This window comes from Sciurus vulgaris (assembly GCF_902686455.1).
Source record: "Sciurus vulgaris genome assembly, chromosome: 10".
In the NCBI taxonomy this organism is placed as follows: Eukaryota; Metazoa; Chordata; class Mammalia; order Rodentia; family Sciuridae; genus Sciurus; species Sciurus vulgaris.
In genome coordinates, this window is record NC_136470.1 from 143,482,456 (window position 1) to 143,503,382 (window position 20,927).

At 45.1% G+C, this 20,927-nt stretch overlaps 2 protein-coding genes across 5 annotated transcripts in view; both read left to right on the forward strand.

Annotated features, from left to right (window-relative positions):
• The window catches only part of ANKUB1 (ankyrin repeat and ubiquitin domain containing 1), a gene marked incomplete at its 3' end in the record, with an annotated part of 26,281 nt that extends 15,263 nt beyond the window's left edge, over positions 1-11,018 (forward strand). The window contains exons 5-7 of one of the 4 annotated variants that reach the window (XM_079100911.1): positions 2-934; positions 7,146-7,275; positions 10,751-10,882. In XM_079100911.1, coding sequence (XP_078957037.1) covers positions 2-934; positions 7,146-7,275 — 1,063 coding nt within the window. Of the gene's footprint in view, position 1; positions 935-7,145; positions 7,671-10,750 lie in introns of those variants that run through there. The other 3 variants (XM_079100910.1, XR_013757325.1, XM_079100913.1) reach the window with 3 other exon arrangements.
• COMMD2 (COMM domain containing 2) lies at positions 10,921-19,959 on the forward strand. Its single transcript, XM_079100915.1, has 5 exons — positions 10,921-11,056; positions 11,131-11,208; positions 11,768-11,850; positions 12,173-12,346; positions 19,386-19,959. The coding sequence occupies exons 1-5, from the start codon at positions 10,990-10,992 to the stop codon at positions 19,581-19,583; spliced, it is 600 nt and encodes a 199-aa protein (XP_078957041.1). The 5' UTR covers positions 10,921-10,989; the 3' UTR covers positions 19,584-19,959.
• The last annotated feature ends 968 nt before the right edge of the window (positions 19,960-20,927 follow it).

Consider the following 20,927-nt stretch of genomic DNA (forward strand, 5'->3'; position numbering starts at 1 on the left):
GGTATCAGAAGAGGGTCGCCCTGTACATCGCTGCCTTCTATGGCTTCGCCGAGCTCACTGAGTGGGCCCTGAAGCAGGGTGCGCGGCCCCACGAGGCAGTGGGTGCCCACCCCTACCGAGCATGGTGCTCTGAAGCCCTCCATGCTGATGTCTCCAAGTGCCCTGTGCATGCAGCTGCAGAGGCAGGCCAACTGCTGATTCTGAAGACCTTTGTCCACTGCAGCGTCCTGTGCCTGGAATGCAGAAACCCAGCCGGACAAACCCCCCTGGCCATCGCATCCAAACACAGGCACAAAGACTGCGTGTTGTACTTGCTGAGTAAGATGTGGTCCACGGTCTCTTTTCTGAAGACCTCTGTCCCGATGAGGATTTATATTAAGATAAAACAATGGATCCTCAGAGCCCAGAGTCACAGCCTTCATAAGAGCCAGCTGTGCAGAGCGAGGGTCTTTGGGGCCAAAGTTGGAGACATTGTGATGGTGGATGGTTTCACCCAACCCAAAATGACCTCCAAGAGCTGGCATAAGGCTGGGAACAAGGACTCGCAGAGCAACGTGAGCAAGCTACCTCCTCTCAGGGAGCACACTACAGACAGGAAGGCTGGGGACGCTGTTGGGGTTTTGCAGAGGGACAGGGGAGACCAGCCCCTGGCGTTTCCTCCATTGGGAGATGCAAACGTGTTCTCTGAATTGCAAAGACATCAACGACAAAATCAGATGAAAACTAGCTGCTCAGCTAGGAGAAAAGAGCCCATCGAGAGTGCCCACCTCCCCCACGTGCCCCTCCCCGCCCTGTGCGGAGAAGGATGTTCACTCCCCTTTCACTTGGCAGAGCACAGTAAGGACGCTGTGCTGAAGTCCTGCTTGGAATCTCTCCGGCAGCGCAGTGGGAGGACTCCCAGGGAGAACGCCATCTACTGCCTGGCTGTGGCAAGGTGAGTCTTCCTCTGTGAGCACACAGGGCAGACCTCGGACAGTGCAGCCTGCAGGGTGGGCGCTGCCGCCATGTCTAGATGCCAACCCCGTTGTTCTAATGCAGCACCCAGCGCCAAGGCCCTCCTCTCAGCCTATGCCTAGGACAAACTGGACTGCAGTGACCGTCTGTGCGCAACAGGGAGCATGGGTGGGTGGGTTCTTTGTCTTGCAAAATCGAAGAATGAAATCCATGGACACATAGTGGCATCCAGGACTTATTAGAGTGAAGGGAGCAGAGTGCCTGGAGCAGGAGGAACCCCAGGACAGGGCTGCCAAGGGCGTCTGTGTCCGGGGGCTTGAGGGCCGATCCATCGCCGTCGGTGGCTGGTGGGATATAGCATTTGGAAAGGGGCCAACTGACACTTTTTATTTTGTCTTCTTCAACGAACCAGGGGAGAGTAGTTTCAAACTTTTATTAACATAAGGAGCCAGGGATGGGGCTTTTGGCACAGAAGGAAGTGCTTTAGAGAGGCTTTTGGTTGGCCTGGTGGGGGCAGGGTGACTGAGGAGGAGCCTTTGAGGTGGAGGCCCTCAGGGGCAGTGACAGGACACTCTCCAGGCCCCGTGTCTCCATCCCTCCTCCTCCAAGACCCCACTCCTGGCTGTCCAGGTGTCCATCTGCTGCCTCACCATCTGTGAGTGCTTCGTCCCTCCAGCCTTCCAGAGTCAAGAGACATGGGAAAAGCGTAGTGTCGCAGAGCACAGCACCACGTGCCCCTCGTGCCAGCAACTGGGGAGGCAGAGGCAGCGGTTCCCGGCTCAGCACTTGGCAACTTAGGGAAACCCTGTCTCAATGCACAAAACCAAAAGGGCCAGGAATGCAGCCCAGGAAGAGCGCTCCTAGGGTTAATCCCTAGTACCAATAAATAAATAGATAAATAAAAGAAATCATAGTATCAGTTAGACCTATTGCTGGTGCTTATTTCTTTTTTGAAGCAAATAAGAAATTGCTAGTTATTATGGAGGAAAATAAATAAACTTGAAATATGGGATGGAGACATCACAGGTGTCATGGAAGACTAGATAGTAATGAAAGTGGAAGGAAAGAAAGGAACTGTTTAAAAAAAATTGAACCACAAAAAGTTGAGTTGAGGGCAGGGGATGGAGTTCAATGGTGGAGTGTTTGCCTAGCATGCAAAGGCCAGGGCCAATCACAGGAAGGGAGGGATGGAGGGAGGAAGAGAGGGAGGGATGGAGGGAGGGAGGGAGGGAGGGGGGAAGGGAGGGAAGGGGGAAGGAAGGAAAAAATTTGGTCATTAGATTTCACTGCAAACAGAAGTCTTAGATCAGATCTTAGGTCCTGCCCACTACTTATGAGGTATTATTGGGTGCAGATATTAGAGAAGTATAGGTTTATGAGTAGCTTTTCCCCTTAATCAATGAAATGAGAAGGAAATGGAAAAGCAAGGCCAGAGTTTCTGCATTGCCCCTCTGCATTGGTCTTTGGATCAGCTCCGCCTTATTTCAGCTGGGTTTGCCCCCTGGTGGTGAGAGGGACTCGGGCTGTAAAATGCCCAAGATCCGACCTGATGAGGTTGAGGCAGCAGAAGACTCAGTCAACAGCTTCAGTGGTGATGTGGGAGATGTCTCTCCATTTAAAAGCCCAGAAAACTGCTCAGAAAATAATTAATCCAAAAAATTACATAACCCGTCTTAAAATTAAGAGGTAGAAACAAGAAAGGAAAAACTGATTTATTGAAACAGATGCGTGTTAAAAATGAGTTTACCGCGCAAACATTCAGTGAGTGCTTTTATATGACCCGGTGCATGGTAGGCATAACAGAAACACGTAAAAGTATGTTTTTTGCTTTGTTTCTGTGGTGCAGGGGATCACAACCAAGACCTTGTGCATGTGAGGCAAGCACTCTACCACAGGGCTACCTCCCTGGCCCCCAAAGGATGTGCTTTTAAGGTGGACATGTATATAGTTCCAATGGAGGAAGGCTGCCAGGGCCTTCTGTGTGGAGTGCTTCCTGAGGCAGGAGGACACTGAGGTATGATGGAATGCCTCAGGAGCACATCACGGCTTACTGAGTGTCTACATCGCTCATGTCCGTGCAGCCACCCTCCAGATGAGATGTGAACTATTCCCAGCACCCTGAAAATCTCCTTCCTGCCCCTCACCAGTCAAGAATCCCCCCTGAGCTCTAGAGCCATTTGAGTGAAGTTGATTTCCTCCGTGTTTACAAACGTACATCTATGCTGGCTCAGGAAATCTGTTTAACTGAATTCAGTTAACAGTCTCTTTCCACATTTTACACACATTCATGTGGATATTTCTTCAGGTCTGGAGAGACTGTAGTTTACTGGAAATAAAACAGACCCATCACATCCAATGAGCATAAGCTTTTTCAAGGTGGATTTTGTTTCCTCTTGTGTAAAAATATTTGGAAAAATATAGTAATTCGCCCCAGATACAAACATTATTTTTATCTCTACGATTGACAATTAGTTTGGCCTGTTCTTGAACTTCCTATAAAGTTCATCATATAGTATGTACTTTTTATGTGTTTTTTTTTTTTTTGCTTGCCAATATTGCCTGTGAAATTCATTTGTTTCACGTATATTGGTTTTTCTTATTTCAATGTAATAGTCCATTTCTGTTACATTCTATATCCTAATTTATTTATCCATTTTCTTTTTTTAAATATTTTTTAGTTGTCAGTGGATTTTTATTTTATTTTTATTTGTATGCAGAGCTGAGAATTGAACCTAGTCCCTTACGCCTGTGAGGCAGACACTCTACCACTGAGCTACAACCCCAGCCCCTATTTAACCATTTTCTTACGGGAGAATACTTGGCTTGTTTCTAAGTTGGAGGCTATTTTGAGTAAAAATATATCATTTGATCTCGTATATGAGTTTTGGAGGACATTAGCGTTTGTTTCTCTAGAATAGCATTGCTGGGTCGTAGGGTAGGTTCATGTTCAGCTTTAGCAAACATTTCCAAAGAGCTCTCCAAAGAGGGTCCACCAGTGTGCTGGGGTCTTGATAGATAGAAATACCACCTAAGCATCGCAGTTACCACGGGGAAGCAATTCAAGGTCAAGAAGGAAATTTCTGGGGACAGCACTTAGTAAGAAAGAGCTTTGTGCTGGACACAGTGGTGCATGCCTGTAATCCCAGTGGCTCAGGAGGCTGAGGCAGGAGGATCATGAGTTCAAAGCCAGTCTCAGCAAAAGTGAGGTGCTAAGCAACTCAGTGAAACCCCGTCTCTAAATAAATACAAAATAGGGCTGTGGTGTGGCTCAGTGGTCGAGTGCCCCTGAGTTCAATCCCTGGTACCCCCCCAAAAAAAGAAAGAGAAGGGTTCAGCACAAGGGCGCCCCAGGAGCGGTGGCCGCCTCGCCGGGCAGGGCCGGTAGTCACTCCCAGCGAACCTTCTCTCCAATCTTCCTTTCCCCTCAATCCCACGCTCCCTCCCTCTTGTTTCTGTCCCGTTCCACCATGTGTTTCCCAGGATCCGTGCCTCCCTCGTTGGCAAGCCGTGGTGACGAGGGAGACCTGCAGCCTCAGGCCCTGGTGCCCCTCCTTGGTCTGGCTCACGGCCTGCAGAGGCGCCTCCGTCTGCTGAAACACCCAGTCAGCCAGGCAGCCAGGTGGCCAGAGCACTCGCCTCTGAACGACCAGTCCAGATCTGGTGCCCAAAAGACAGGCGTGAGGACTGGACATGCTCCACACACTCTCAGGAAGCTGCCAGACGGTCAGGAGATGGGGAGGAGCCTAATGGAATCCTCATGAGACTGACCCAGGGAATCGGGTCAAGGTGGGTAGGTCAGTAGTTGACATTCCTGATTGGGAAGGGCAGTCTCCCAAACGGGACCCCAGATAACTTATCTGGCCTCAGGTGAAAGCGCTGAACCGTTTGCTCTTCGGGAATTCTCCCTTCTGATCCATGAAAATATTCCTCTTAGGACTGAATCAAAGATGGTGTCACTGCAGTCAGCACAGACCGAGTGCTCCTGGGAGTCAGGTTACTTTCTGCTGGTGGCTGGTGCCAATGACGTGACCAAGGCCAGAAGTGCACACAGCCTCATCCTCAGTCTATAAGACAGCGCAGGCTTTGCGTGCATCAGGGACACCGCTGAGCCCTCATGTCCGGAAGCCAGCCTTCTTATCGTTTGTCGGCTGATTCCAGTGAGGTCACTGGGACCCGGAAGCCCTGTTTAGTGAAGATTCTGAGGTTGAGTGTTGGGGCCAAGCGGGGGGAAGGGAGGGCTGACGGGACTGGGAAAGACAGTGGAATGAATCGGGCCTACAGGCAGGGGATTGGCCCAAAAGGTTGAGTGTCGGAGTGGACTGAGAATGGACAGTGATCCCAACACTGAGGACTCTGAGGGGTCTTGTGCTTCAAATAAAAGCAGAGCTGTTTTCTTTTGTTTTTACTAAAAAGGCAAGTCTTCCATGTTTTGTTCACTGTTTTGTATCTCCAGCACCCAGACTAGTGTCTGGCATAGAATAAACAGTTTTTGAATGAATGCAAAAAAGCCAGGGTTTGAATTCTAGGGAGAGAGTTGGATGCGCTCGGAACCAGGAGGAGCTGGGGTGTGCGTCAGAGTGAGGGAGAAGGCGCGCTGGATTCAGTCAGGTGGGCTATGGGGAAAGGCTGAGCAGCCTAGAGTTGCCTGAGGGCTTCAGGGAGTCTAGATGGGTTGGTCCACTTGCGAGGGCCCAGGGAAAAGCAGTCATGGAGGCAAGGCAAAGTCTTTATGCACGTTTCCTCTCGACAGGCTGAGTGACAGCCCTTAAAAAAATCTGCAGGGAAAAAAAGGAAAGAAAATCTGCAGGACTTTGCCAGACAAAAGGGTTGGTGGAGGAAGAAAGGGTTCAGGAAGTGGCGGTAACATGGTCAAAGATGCTACTTTGCGAAAGGGTAAGCAGGAAATTATAGTTTTCAGGAAAGGAAGTGAATTTGCAAACTGCACCTGGAGGATGGAAGAGAAATGGGCCGGAGAGGAGACTGTGAGGTGGACTTCGTACACACCCAGAGGCATCTCTGTGCCCAGGGGAGAGTCGGCTTCTCACTCCCCTCTGTATGGGGCAGGAGTTGGGGGGGAAAGATCACGGCAGCTCTTGGTAAAGCACAGATCAGTTTTGTTTGTGTTTGAAAACAAATCTGGTGCAGTATGTGGGAGACCCCGGGAAAAGCGTGGGAGGAGGGCAACAGGGTTGGGAGGTGGCAGAAAGAGAGCAAGGGGCCAAGAGACAGGCCTGGACAGTCGTGGCGGGAAGGGGCGTGGCCTGTGGGATCTGGCTGCTGACTGGTGCGGGAAGAGGCGAGGCCTGTGGAATCTGGCCAATGACTGGTGCGGGAAGGGGCGTGGCCTGTGGGACCTGCCCAAGGAAGGGGCGTGGCCTGCGGGATCCGGCCGCTGACTGGTGCAGGCTGGCGAAGGAGGAGCCGCTTGTTTCCAGTCTCGGTGGTGGCGAGGACACCAAGGCCGCCGTGCTGGAGCAAGGGTGAGAACAAGGTACTGGGAAGGCAGACCCGTTTAGGAAGGAGATAGACTGCTCAATCGGAAATGTCTACGGGGTAAATATTTATTTGCTAACTGGAGATTTGCAACTTTTAAGAAGTGCCCAGATTTAGGAGTCGTGGCTATGGGAACTGAGGCAGGAATACATGAGGCTTTCTGGGATGAGGGTGTAAAAAGAGGACCCAGGGCAGAACCTTGGAGAACCCCACATTTTAGGAATGTAAAGGTCTTCTGCACTGGATCCTATTTGCATCCTACCAAGTAGGTAATCATATTCAGATTTACAGGTTTTTTATTAAGTACCTAGCCAGAGAATAAATATAAAATATTAAGTTCTATTGCGTTTCAGTTAAAGACTATCAAAAAAGCTAATATCGATCGACATTAAAAAGCCCTAATGTGTATTGGGTGGGGGTTGGAGACGTGGTCAAGGGACCTGTGGGATAGAGGGACACCTGGCAAGGACAAACAGCGAGTTTCAACCCAGAGAATCCTACCTGACATCAAGGGGCTTTGTGGGTTTAGTTGTAGCTTCTAAATATTCAGTGTTGCTTGAAAAATACTATTTCCACTGCAGCACAAGGAGCTGGTTTTAGAAAGAGCCTTGTGTCTATGTGGTGAGATAAACTGGCCACAGCTGCACAATCAGTCTGAACTCTGAACCTCCTGGTGATGACATCTTACTCTCTTGCAGTGCCTTTAAGGAGAAACGATGGCTTCAGCAGCTTAGAATAGCAAGAGCCCTTGCCAAAAAGAGCATTTCCAACCTGACCATCCACGGAGGTTTGGCAGCCGATGAGAACCCTCCAGAAATTTTGCTTTAGGTAGGGGGGAGCGAAGGGAGGGGAAGGGGTATGGGGAAGGAATGATTGTAGAGTGAAACAGACATTATTACCTCGTGTGCATGTGTGACTGCATGACCAATGTGATCCTGCAATACATACAATCAGAAAAGTGAGAAGGTACACTCCATTTATGTATGATTTATCAAAATCCACAAATGCATTCTGCTGTCAAGTACAACTAATTAGAACAAATAAAGAGATTTTTAAAAAGTCAAAATAATACTCTCCACAAAACAATTCTTTAGAATTAACAATTCTTTAGAATTTTATCTGATAAAGTATACCTTCTTTCTCATTATTGCCCCTACCCCAGGTTAAATACTGATATATTATGCTTTGATAATGACAATAAAACTTTTTTCAAAAAGGAAAAAAAAGAAGTCAGCGTGAGTGAAGACCGTTCCCACAGAACCCCAGTACTGCGTTAACACTCCTGGCCTGTCTGTGACCGCCCGGCGCTGACGTGCCCAAGCTCTCCTGCCGCCCGACTTCTGACAGAATACCTAAGGCCAGGATCTCCTGGACACCACCACCGCAGGGAAAATGTAGGGCGACACTTTTTACAGAGTCAGAGGAAGAATTTGTGAGTGTGAAGATCGTCATTGTCTCGAGGGTGTGGTAACAGAGGCGATGAGAACTCTGGATGGAAGTTAGAATTTTACTGTGTTTTCTTCTTTTCTGGATTTGTTGCAATGCTTTCAGATTTTTAAGTTACATAAATGTAGACCATAATACAAAATGGATAAGTTTTTAAAATTCTATGTAAGGGAAGTCCTTAGGAGAGTTACAGGTGCCATCCAGGTTTTTAGCACACTTCTATTTAAGATATTGCTTTAACTTCTACTAAGACATTGCTTCCTATTAATTTTTAAAATTGAGATAAAGTTTCATACAGCGAGTTGTGTGGCTTGTAAATAGAAGATCCATTGAGTTTAACAGACGTACCTATGTGTGAACAATCTCCACTCGAGATGTAGAACACTTTAGTTACCCTCAGAAAGATCCTCCAACCTCCAAGTCAAGCCCAGCATCTGCAGCAGCTGAATTCTGATTTCTACCTCCAGAGATAAAGACGTCCAGACCGGTCCAACCATATGGCTCTGTCAGCTGTGTTTCCAGGTGACCTTGCCCCTGACCTCTGAGTTAAGAGTGCGTTTCTTATTTCTAAGCTGCCCTACTGTGTGCACATGCCACCATCATCCATTCAACTGCAGGGGCATTGGAGGGTTTGCAGTTTGGAGCTTTTATAAATAACACTTTTTTTTTTAAAGAAATGATTTTTTTACCTTTATCTTATTTATTTTTATGTGGTGTGAGACGAACCCAGCGCCTCACACATGCTAGGCAAGCGCTTCACCACTGAGCCCCAGCCCCAGCCTTGAATAAAGCTTTTTGTAGAATCTCCTTTCTGGGTCTGTGTTCTCATTGCTTTTGAGTAGCACCCAGGAATGGAACGCTGGTGACAGGTGGGTGTTTGCTGAGGTCAGATGTGGCCAAGTCCCCGCACTCTTAGGGCTGCTCACTCCCACCAGCTGCACCCGAGTCCCGGGCTTCAAGGGCCTCACCTGCGCTTCGGGACACCAGCCTATCTTTCGACTCACTCTTACGGGTTTGATTTGCATTCCCTGATAACTACAGTGTCGAACAACATTTCATGTGTTTATTGGCCATTTTTATCTTCTTTTGTGAAATAAATTCAGTTTTTGCCTGTTTTAAAATTGGGTTATTTTTTACTTACTGGTTTTTGAAAATGTTTGCGTACTTATTTGTTTTTACCCTCTAATTCTTCTTGTATTGTTTTTATTTTTATTTTTTAATTTTTATTTTACACATTTTGATTCATTGTACACAAATGGGGTACAACTTTTCACTTCCGTGGTTGTACACAATGAAGATTCACACCAGTCATGTAGTCATATGTGTACACAGGGTAATACTGTGTCAGCCTACTATCTTTCCTTCCTCCACCCCCTCCCACCCCATTTTCCTCTACACCATCCAAATTTCCTCCATTCTTATTTCTCCTGCCACACCCCCCCCCCCCATTATCTATCTTCATCCACTTATCAGAGAAGACATTTGGCCTTTGGTTTTGGTGGCTTAGTCTATTTCACTTAACATGATATTCTCCATTTCCATCCATTTACCAGCAAATGCCATAATTTTATTCTTCTTTATGGCTAAGTAATATTCCATTATATATATATATATATACATATATATATATATATATATATATATATATATCTCACAGCTTCTTTACCCATTCATCAATTGAAGGGCATCTCAGTTGGTTCCACAATCTAAGTGTTGTGAATTGAGCATCTATGAACATTAATGTGACTGTATCACTATAGGATGCTGATTTTAAGTCCTTTGTATAAACTGAGGAGTGGGATAGCTGGGTCAAATGGTGAGTCCATTCCAAGTTTTTTGAGGAATGTCCATACTGCTTTCCAGAGTGGGTGCACCAATTTGCAACTCCACCAGCAATGTATGAGTGCGCCTTTTCCCCCACATCCTCACCAACACCTATTATTGTGTGTATTCTTGACAATAGCCATTCTAATTGGAGTTAGGTGATTATGAAATCTTAGGGGCTTTAATTTGCATTTCTCTAATTACTAGGGATGATGAGCACTTTTTCATGTATTTGTCGATCACCTGTAGATCTTCTTCTGTGAAGTGTCTGCCCAGTTCCTTAGCCCATTTATTGATCGGCTTCTTTGTATTTTTGGTGTAGTTTTTTAAGTTCTTTATAAATTTTGGAGATTAGTATTCTATCTGAAGATTTCAAGATACATTCCGGTACAATAGTGAAAACACGCCAAATCTAAAAGCTCACTGACACACACCCCGCTGAGTTCCTAGTTGGACAGGAGGCGACTGGGGCAGAGGCAGAGCGGAGCTGGTGCAGACGAGACGCTGTGAAGGGAGCGTGCAGACCGCCCTAAGCAAAGCCGCGCGCCGCGCCGCGCGGCTGTTTCTTGCTCTACGTTGTGTGTCCGATTTGAAAAGGTTCGAGAGTATCTTCTTACCTGAGCCACTCTCAGTATGCACTTATAATGCAGTTTTCCCAAGTAAACTGAAATGGTGAGGAAAATCTCGGGCGAGCTCACGCACTGGGTGCCAGCCTGGGCTCCTGAGACAGCGGCTCGGGTGAGGGCCGGTCACTGCTTCCCTCCCGGGAGGTGTGCTGACCTCACCTGTGAGTCCTTGAGCTGGTCGCGATATTTCGCCTACTACGGCCAGCCTCAGCAGCCTGGCGAGACCCTGCCTCAAAATAAAAAACAAGAGGCTGGGGAAGTAGCTTCCCGGTCAGGAGTCCCTGGCTTCCGCCCGGGGTGGGAGCGCGAACACCCCGGAAACGGGGCTTAGCAAGTCAGCTGCCGATGTCGTGAGCGTCTGCCCGGGCGGGGTGTGCACCCCGAACTCGTTTCCCTTCCCCACGCAGCCCAGTCCGCGCACCGGCCGGCGCTCAGCGCCCTTGGCACGGTGCTTCACGGAGGCTGCCGCCACGAGCCCGCACCCGCAATCCCAGGATGCGCCGCAGGGGACGCTCGAGCCCAGGATCCTGGTGGCCCGGAACCGGAAGCTCGGGAGGCCGCCGAGCCGAGCCCTCTTCGCGCTGCACGCGAGCGCCGGAAGTGCGCGGCAGAGCAGGGCGCTGCGTGGGTCGGCCGCCCGGCGAAGATGCTGCTGGACTTGTCCGAGGAGCATAAGGAGCACCTGGCCTTCCTGCCGCAAGTGGACGGCGCGGGTAAGGGCGAGGGACGGCGCGCGGCGGGGCGGAGGCCGGGGCGCGGCGCTCACGGCTTGCGACTTCCGTTTCAGTGGTGGCGGAGTTCGGGCGGATCGCGGTCGAGTTCCTGAGGCGCGGAGCCAACCCCAAGGTCTACGAGGGCGCCGCCAGTAAGCGGGGCGCGGCGGGCGCGGGGGCGCCTGCTCCTCGGAAGGGGCCGGGAGGGGCGGCTGCGGGGGGGGCGGCGGGAGCCTGGGGGCGGCCTGCGGGCGGGGCGGCTGCGGGAGCCTGGAGGCGGCCTGCGGGCGGGGCGGCGGGAGCCTGGGGGCGGCCTGCGGGCGGGGCGGCGGGAGCCTGGGGGCGGCCTGCGGGCGGGGCGGCGGGAGCCTGGGGGCGGCCTGCGGGCGGGGCGGCGGCGGGAGCCTGGGGGCGGCCTGCGGGCGGGGCGGCGGGAGCCTGGGGGCGGCCTGCGGGCGGGGCGGCGGGAGCCTGGGGGCGGCCTGCGGGCGGGGCGGCGGCGGGAGCCTGGGGGCGGCCTGCGGGCGGGGCGGCTGCGGGAGCCTGGGGGCGGCTGCGGGAGCCTGGGGGCGGCCTGCGGGCGGGGCGGCGGGAGCCTGGGGGCGGGAGCAGGAGGCCGGCCACTGCTTCGAAGCGGTGGACGAGGTTGAAGCCCTTGGGTCGGGAGGAGGACAGGGTGGGCGCCACCGGATCGAACGCGCCTGTCCGCAGGGAAGCTCGGCGTGAGCGGCGAGGCCGTCCAGCACGGCGTGGAAGGGCTGACCTACCTGCTGGCCGAGAGCGCCAGGCTCATGGTAAGCAAGCCTGCGGGGCCCAGCCCGCCCGGCCCGTCCTGTGTCCTCCAGCCGTGGACGACCTGTTTCCCTTGCTTATCAGCAGTATCTGACTCGATGGAGAGCAGGAGGCAAGACTGGGCATCTTAATTCTTTTTAAAAAGACATTTTTTGGGTGACATTGACTCAGGTCTTGGAATAGTAGATGATGATCATCTTCATCTATAAGGAATGTGACAAAGGAATTAAGGGATGTCAGCTGTATCACTGGTGTTTGACGAGCATTTACTAGATCAAAAATAAAAGACATTCTGATGTTCTGGTAAATTCGATTTATTTTTAGATTTCTGAACTGGATTTCCAAGACTCGGTTTTTGTTCTGGGATTCTCTGAAGAACTGAACAGATTACTGCTTCAGCTTTACCTGGACAACAGAAAGGAGATCAGAACTATTCTGGGTGAATTGGCACCCAGCCTTCCCAGTTACCACAGCCTCGAGTGGCGACTCGACGTACAGGTGTGGCTTTTTTTTTTTTTTTTTTTTTTTTTAATGTGACATAGAATAAGAATTATTTACATGTTGTGTCCTACTTATTTTGTTCTTTACCATGTTAACCGAACTCTGGTTTGAAACTGGTTTTTCAGTGTTCATTTTCAGACCATTTCACAAATAGTTCATTTTCTTTCATTTTTAATGTGTTCAACTCAGTTTAATTTGGAGTTTTTAAGAAATTGATTAGCAAAGCAGATGGTTATGCATATATTTTCGGTGGTGTTAGCTTTTTAAACACATTTCTCCTTACATGTAACACGCGTATAAGAAATACATACACAAGTGTGCAGCTTAGAGAATTATGTCATGGTGAAACACCCATGAAAACAACATGACCATCACCAGTACCCCAGAAGGACTCTCCTGGCCTCCTCCCCATTATTGCCCCTTCCGTTCTTTTCAAAGGTAACCAGCATCCTGACTTCTAACACAGAGTTCACTTGTTTTTCTCCTTTCCATGTTTCAAATGAGTTGTTAAATGCACTTTGGTGTCTGGCCTCCTTTACACAAAATTATTTTTGTGAAACTAATCTTTCACTTATTTTAAAAGCCACACATAAATAAAAGAAAAAGCTAGGCTTAGTGGCACATGCCTGTAGTCCCAGCTTCTCAGGAGAGTATGAGGGGATTACTTGAGCCCACAAGTTTGAGACGAGTCAGAGCAACATAGTGAGACCTTATCTCAAACAAATTAATTAGTTAATTAATTTTCAGACCATTGCCTGTAACCGTTTATTAGCAGTGAAAGATAAGTTAATAGATGTTTATTGACTGTCATTCATTTGTTCATTACAGCTGTGCTAAATGTTTCAGAACACTAAAAAGTATAAGAGATTTAAGGTATTTAAAAAATAAGGTCCTGAAGTGGAAAAAGGAATATAATTGCATGAATAAAGATAACAACTGTTAAAAAAAAAAAAAAAAAAAAAAAAAATATATATATATATATATATATATATATATATATTCCAGAAAGGTTTAACAAAAAAGGACTGAAAATTTCAGAAGGAATGGAGGAAACCAGAGTAAATATTCTTGGAAGAGGAGGCAGGACAAAGTAAAACAGCCCCCATGAATATGGGAATCACTATACAAATAGGTGATATGCTGTTCTGGTTCTTAAACTTGATGCATGTTGGAATAACCTGGGGAGCTTTGAAAAAATTTTAATGTCTGTGTTCCACCCCTACAGTGTCTTATTTACTGGTATGAGATTCGACTTAGGCATCAGAATATTTAAAAGCTTCCCTTTCACCCAAGTAATACTAAGTACTTTTTGCAAACCGCTATTAGAGTAGATTCTTCATGATTTGAATTCAGATAAAGTGGTCAAATAGGTTAGAAATTCAGTTGGAGTTTAGACCTAACATAACAGACAATAGGAAGCCCTTGTAGATTCTTGGGTAAGAATGTAACATTTAGAAAAAAGGAGAAAAACACAGCCCTGAAAAAAAAGAAAGTAACATCTAGAAGAGTTGATCTGGTATCGTAGGCAGACCAGAATGAAAGTGGGAGTTAGAAGTAGGAAGAACTTAGGCCTTTACGAATTTTCCCTCTGAGATGCTTTCCCGCTGCCTTGCCATTACTTCTTGATTGTTCTTCTCATCCTGTACATACCAGGTTGAAGCAGGCTCGGTGGCCTGTGGGTCATATCTGACTTGATGCCTGTTTATAAAAGTTTTATTGGGACACAACCATGCTCATTGTTAGCACATTGTCTGTGGCTGCTTTGGAGTGCAAGGTAGAGCTGAGCCGATCTGCCAGATGCTGGGCAGCTCTGCAAAGCTTACAGTGTTTATCATCTCGTTCTCCAAGAAACGACATGGCTTGCTGCCCTCTGCTGCAAATGGTGCCTCCCTCTGGAAGTGAGTCCCTGCTGCTCGTCATAGTTTAACCCTGGTGGCATTTGTATCTTTTTCACAGCACCTGGGCTTCCACTTTGGAAGACCATTTTCACTCGTACTTACCTGTAGAGTGAACTGTAAACCCTGGGACAGCAAGAAACATGCCCGTCGTACGTGTTCTCCTCCTGCCACGCCTCAGTATCTCCTGTGTTTCTGCACTGTTAGCAGTCAGAAGGGAACTCTGCATGTCCCTGCCTCACTTTGCACCCCGCCTGCATTAGTACCCTTGCTCTGCCTTTCCTCCTGTTACAGCTGATGCGTGCACATGCCGCTAGCCACAGGCAGCCCCTCCCCGTACCCATCAGTCTATAGCAGCTGAGGAGATCGGTCAAGATTATTTCAGACCACAAATGAGAATGATTGCTCTGAAAACTGGACTGAATCTCACTGGTGACTCACAGTTCATAGAAGAGCTGGCCACTCTACTGTCATGTATATTTAAAAAGATAAAGAGAAAGAGAGAGAGAGAGAGAGAAAAGCTGATGGTTAAAGTGAGAGTACTTTCAGGAAGGAACAACTGCATCACAATACAGTGTCACTGGAGGTTGAGAAGATGAAACATTTAGGATTTGGTCAGAAAAAAGCTGCTCATGTCATACTGTACCTTCAAGTTTTACAGTTGGGAGTGAATGGCTGGCTTAGAGAAGTCATTCCCATGTCAGCAGCATCCTTAGGTGTGTGTAGACAACCACAGAAAAGACCGTTTCTATGTATTAGTTGATGCTACCATATGTCCATTCAGTTTTCAAACCACTTACTGGGTTTCTGGAGCATGCCAGACCTTGTAGACGTGGTGCTGTGGTTTGGATGCGTAGGTTATCCAGGCCCGTGTGTTAAAGACGTATTCGTCCTGTGGTATGATGGAAGGTGATGGAAACCTGAAGAGGTGGAGTCTAGTGGAAGGAAGTTAGGCAGTTGAGGTGTCTGCCCTTGAAAAGGACGCTGGGCCTCTGCCCCTTCCCAGCTCTGCTGGCTCTCTGCCTCCATGAGGCTCATAGTTCTGCTCACCACTGGCTATCACCATGAGCCACAGGCCCAGAAAAAAACAGGACCAATTAAATGTGAACTCGAACCTCTGGAAGTAAAGCCCTTGAGCCAAAATAAACCTTTCTTCCCATTAAGTTGATTAACTCTGGTATTTTGTCAAGGTAAGAGAAAGCTGACAAATATGTATAACAATGAAAAACCATCATACTTGCCTTTAAATCATCACAGTTTTATACAAGACAAAAATGTAACTTAAATTCAGCAATTATATGCAAGCATGATGAGTAGCCATGATGACAGGATATGGTGTAAACTAGACGGCATGCTCTCTCCATGTTGGTGGAAAGGGAGGATGTGATAAATCATTTATCAAACATTTGTTACCTATCAGTCATATGCCAGGTGTTATGGCTACAGCAATGAACAAGATACAGTTCATGTTCCTGGGTCATGAACAGAAAGTCACATGTGGCCATGGCATGGAGAGCACGGTGTTTAAACTTTTGTGTTCAGGTCTTTTGTTAATGACCAGGTGGAGATGTGAGGATGCTCATACTTAGGCAGTAATTTGTAGATAATTACCTCTCTCGGGCTTTTAGAACTTGGTAAGGGCTCAGGAGCTCCTAAGAGTCTTTTTTGGACTCTTAGGACTCACTTTGATTTTCCATATCATGAAGACATTTTTCGAAGTTAGAAATTAAGAGATTGAGAAATTAAGAAATCGAATTTTCTAAAATTAAACTTGAGGATTCAATTTGCTCAGTGGAATGAGTTTGAATTGCTACATTATACAAGGACTAGTGCAGGTTAATGTTAAATACATACTGAGTGACTTGCCATTTATGATGAAATACATTAAAGCTAAAAAAGCTACTCAGAACTAATTGAGTTCCTGAGTTCATTAGATGAAACTTTTACAAGGGATTTTAACTGGAGTGGATTCTCCTGTTTGGGGTAAGAAAGCATGACAGATAACACCAGGTAAATGAATAGGAAACGAATAACAGGATATGTTGCCTTTCATCTCTGAGTAACTGACTTGTTTCGTGGAGACTGGTAGTGGATGGACAGTCACCATCTAATTATTGTGCGATTGCTTGGTAAACAAAGTGATCATTATAGTTTAGTTTCTCGTAGGAGCATTTCCCCAGACTTCATAAATTATCAGCACAATTGATGTCCTTCTTAATAGCATATGTAAATTGGATATATCTGGGGCTGATGCGGAAGAATGTTACTTTGGGGACTGGTTCATTTACAACTGCATCAAAGCATCCTTTTCCTGTCCTGTTCAGTATTACAGTATTTGCTCTAAGGCAAGTAGAGGGTTAAATTCTTGTAGCAACTTTAACTAAATGAAACATGACCTTTGTATCCTGTTCCCTACTTTTTTTTGGCCAGGTTACCTTTGAAATATAGTTCTTCAGACTAAACATTTTCCCCCCTAATTTGCATCGCATACATTTTAGTTTAAATTTGCTATTATTGTTATATTTACAGGAAGGACAGAATTTCATCCCCATTAAAAAATAAATTCGTATCAGTGGACCATGTGGGCTACTGTTCTTTATCCTGTGTGAATGTCATTCCAACTTCTTTCTGAGAAAAAAGTGAGGTCTAATTATGTCTTATGTGTTTGTTAGGATGTTAAACTAATTTCTATAATTTTGTTTTTTTGTCTCAGGGATTGAACCCAGGGGCATTTAACCACTGAACCACATCCCCAGCCTTTTTTATTTTGAGACAGGGTCTCACTAAGTTGCTTAGGGCCTTGCTAAGTTGCTGGAGTTGGCTTTGAGCTCAGGATCCTCATGCCTCAGCCTCTGAGCCACTGGGATTACAGGCATACTGTAATTATTGTGCCCAGCCTTTTCTAAATATTTTTAAAGAATGGTATAGATACTTACTTGTAAAAGAAAAGAAAGATATGGACACTTACCTGTAAAGGAAATTTAGATATCACTTCTAAAAAAATTGAAGGATAAATCGAGTGATTTTTGTCTTTCAATAAAAAAATTCATCACTTAATTACACACTTAGATAAATTTATCCCTGTCAATGCAGATAGAAGGAAACAGCCCAAAAAAAAATCCCACAAAAATAAACAGTACATATTTGAATGAATTGGTAGTATTTTCAGTCAGTGCATTTACAGTTTGCATATCTGTTATATCTGTAATTTTCTATACTAGCAAATGATCTTAAGAGATATTTCACCTTAATAAGCTCACCCAAAAGGATTGGCCTGTTGTTTCCAAATTATCTTGGAAGTGAAGTCATTAAATTGCAGTATAATCAAAACGTTAAAATTGCAGCTTTGGATAAGTATTTCACCTAGAATTATTTGGAAGAAGTTTTTAGACTATTCTGTTGTATTATTAAATTAATCCCAAAATCTCAGCTTTAGATTTGTTCCTACTGGGAAAACTCTTCAAGTTGACTTCCTGTGCTTTTGATGTGACTGTAATAATTTTTGACAGCTTCCTTGCTTTCTTGTATAGGAAGATATTTCAGGGCTCATGGTACAGCTCCTGTCCTTGAGGCAGCTATCACTTCAGGGTGGTCTTTGTTCCTTTTAATGGAGAATAGTCTTTAGAGGACTTGGTTGCATTGGGGTTGAGTGTCCTCCCCTCAAGTTGGTCATTGTTCATAGTTTTGTATTTTATCTTTTGAAAATACATCAATAGTGCTTACTTGTTAAATTTTAGAATATATTACACAGACAAAAGATTTTAAGATACCCAGTTTGAAGAATAATAATGAAACCAATACCAGTATACCCACCACCCAGCTTAGCAAGTGGTATAAAACCAGTACCTTTGAGTCAGTTTTAACCCCCCCTTCCCAGCCATGTAGAGGAAAATCATTATCCTGAGTTTTTTGTTATTCTCTTCTTTATAGTTTTTTAAACGTATATTTTTGTCTCTAAATCATATAAGTTTTCATATACTCTGACTTTAAAACAGTTTTTTTTGTGTGTGGTTGTAGATGAACAGCATGCCTTTATTTTATTTGTTTTATTTTTTTTTATGGTACTGAGGATTGAACTCAGTACCTCCCACATGCTAGGCAAGCACTCTGCCACTGAGCTACAGCCCCAGCCCTCTGGAATTTTTTTTATATATATATTTTAGTTGCTGACGGACCTTTATTTTATTCATTCTTATGTGGTGCTGAGACTTGAACCCAGTGCCTCTCACATGCTAGGCAAGTGCTGTACCACTGAGCCACAACCCTAGCCCCGAATATTTTTGATATACAAATTTTTTTAGTTTCATCCATAATTCATGTTACTATAGTTCATTTTTTTTTCACTGCTATTTAGTAAACAATTCATTGTGTATTCTTAGTTTCTCCATTCTATTAGGGGATATTTAAGATGTTTCTGATTTTTTGAAATGCTTTCTGTTTTTGGCTCTTGAAAATAGGTACTGTTGTGAATGAACGTATGTGTAAGAGTTGAAGGTGTCTGCGTAGGAGTGGAATTGTTGGTAATGCCCGTTCTCCAGAGTGATTCACCCCTCTCTGCAGCAGGGGGAAGGGTTTACATTACAATTGCTTGCAGTGCTTGATATGGTCAGGTGTTCAGTTTCCAGTAGTCTGATAAGTATAAAAGTGTATTTCATGAGGGTTTTTTTTTTTTTTTTTTTTTGACCATTGTTCTGATGCATGATAAAGTTGGACATATTTCCTATGTTCGTTTGTCTTTTGTGAAATTGCTTATTCAGCTCTTCTATACATTTTTCTCTTGGATTTTGGGTTTTTCTTACTACATCAGAGGAATTTGACATGCATTCTGGATACTAATCTTTTTTTAGTTATATACATATTGCCATCATTTTCAAGTATCCTTTAAACGAAATTTATTAATGTAATGCTAAATTTATTGGTTTTTGGCTTTATGATTTGCACACTTCGTTTGACATTTAAGAAATCTTTCTGTACCAGAAGGTTTCATATATAGTCTAATCTTTTCTCTCCAAAGGTTTTAAAAGTTTAGTTTTCATTTTGGAGTCAGACCATCTTAAATTTGTTTTAGTGAATGGTGTAAGGTAATTATAAATATTACATATTCTGCATGGCTATTAAGAGTATTGTGCTCTTATTTCAAGCTTGCAAGCAGAAGTCTCAGGCAACAGATTAAGCCAGCAGTGACTATAAAACTGCACCTGAATCAGAATGGAGACCACAACACCAAAGTTCTGCAGACAGACCCAGCTACCCTACTTCATTTAGTTCAGCAACTGGAACAAGCCTTGGAGGAGATGAAAACCAACCACTGTAGGAGAGTAGTTCGCAACATCAAGTAGTACCAGGTGTTAAGGTCCTAATGCCTGTGACTCATTTGTGAATGGGGGAATCACTTTTCAGAATTAATTTTTATGAATTGATGTTGATAAATGCATCTAGATTCCATGAAATTTCTTTTCCTGTTCCAGGATATTTAGATCATGATCAGAAACTAAAAAGTTCCTTTCCTGGTGCTAAATGTGGTCAGCTTCTTGACAGATTGAAATGTATCTTGTATTTTAAATGTGTAAATAGGATTGAATCAACTAGAGATGAATCTATACTGTTCATATCTTCTGTATATATGAATGATACCCTGTTTTTGGTACTTTTTTGTCTGCTTAACTATTGTTTTTGTCCTTATTGATCAATTTTGAGAATAAAATTTACAACTAATTCTTTTCCTATTCAGAGTATTTCTAGACAGTACAATATTTCTGACTTCTAAAAGCACCTCATGATGTTAACAGCCACAGAATAATTTAAAGTGACTAATTTTTTTAAATAGTATTCTATATTGTTATAGGAAGTTCATGCATTATTCTTTGTATGTAAAGATAATTAGTAGTTTTTACCACATTGCTTAAGTCTGACTTATCATGGTTAATTGACTTAAACAATACTCAAATTTGTGTGATTATAAGTAGCATTTTCACAAGGAATAGTTTTTCCTCCATACCCAAAGCAACTAAGAGACACACTATCGTGTACACTTACAAATAATGAATACAAGAATATCAGTGCTTGATTATCTGGAAATGAGTTACATCACTTTATAATCTTGTTTGAATAAACTGTAACTCAGGATGAAAGACCCTCTTATTACATCACAAGTAAATGTCCCTCCTTCCTTACAAGTTTTACAAGTTGTTTTTAAGGAGGTAAACAAGAACTGTTGACCTGAAAACTCAACATGCTGATGCTTGGCACAGCCTGAGACAGTACGGAGACAGTGGGAGGCTCAGGGAGGAGAAGGTTGTGAGAGGGGAGAAGTGGGAGTTCTGTCTTCCCTGCACCTCCAAGGCCTTGTCCCCATGGAGCAATGCAGGGAGGCCTTCTGAACCATCAGTCTCTGAGCTGCACTCTCAAGGATCAAAGATTTTAAGGACTCGGTGATGTCTTGTTTATTCCTCTGTAGAGAAGAGGGGCTTACCAGGCAAAAGAACAGTGGTAGAGAAGCACACTTGAAATTGCCACCCAGTGTCCCCTGCAGGCATCTGGGTCACTCTTTTCCATTAAATATGTGTTCTGCAGTTACAATACAAAACTATCATTTGCATGTATAACTAGGAAAGTAACCAAATCATTTTAATGTCATTAGTGACAATTCAGTTAATGGAAGTCTCATATTACCACCCTCACAA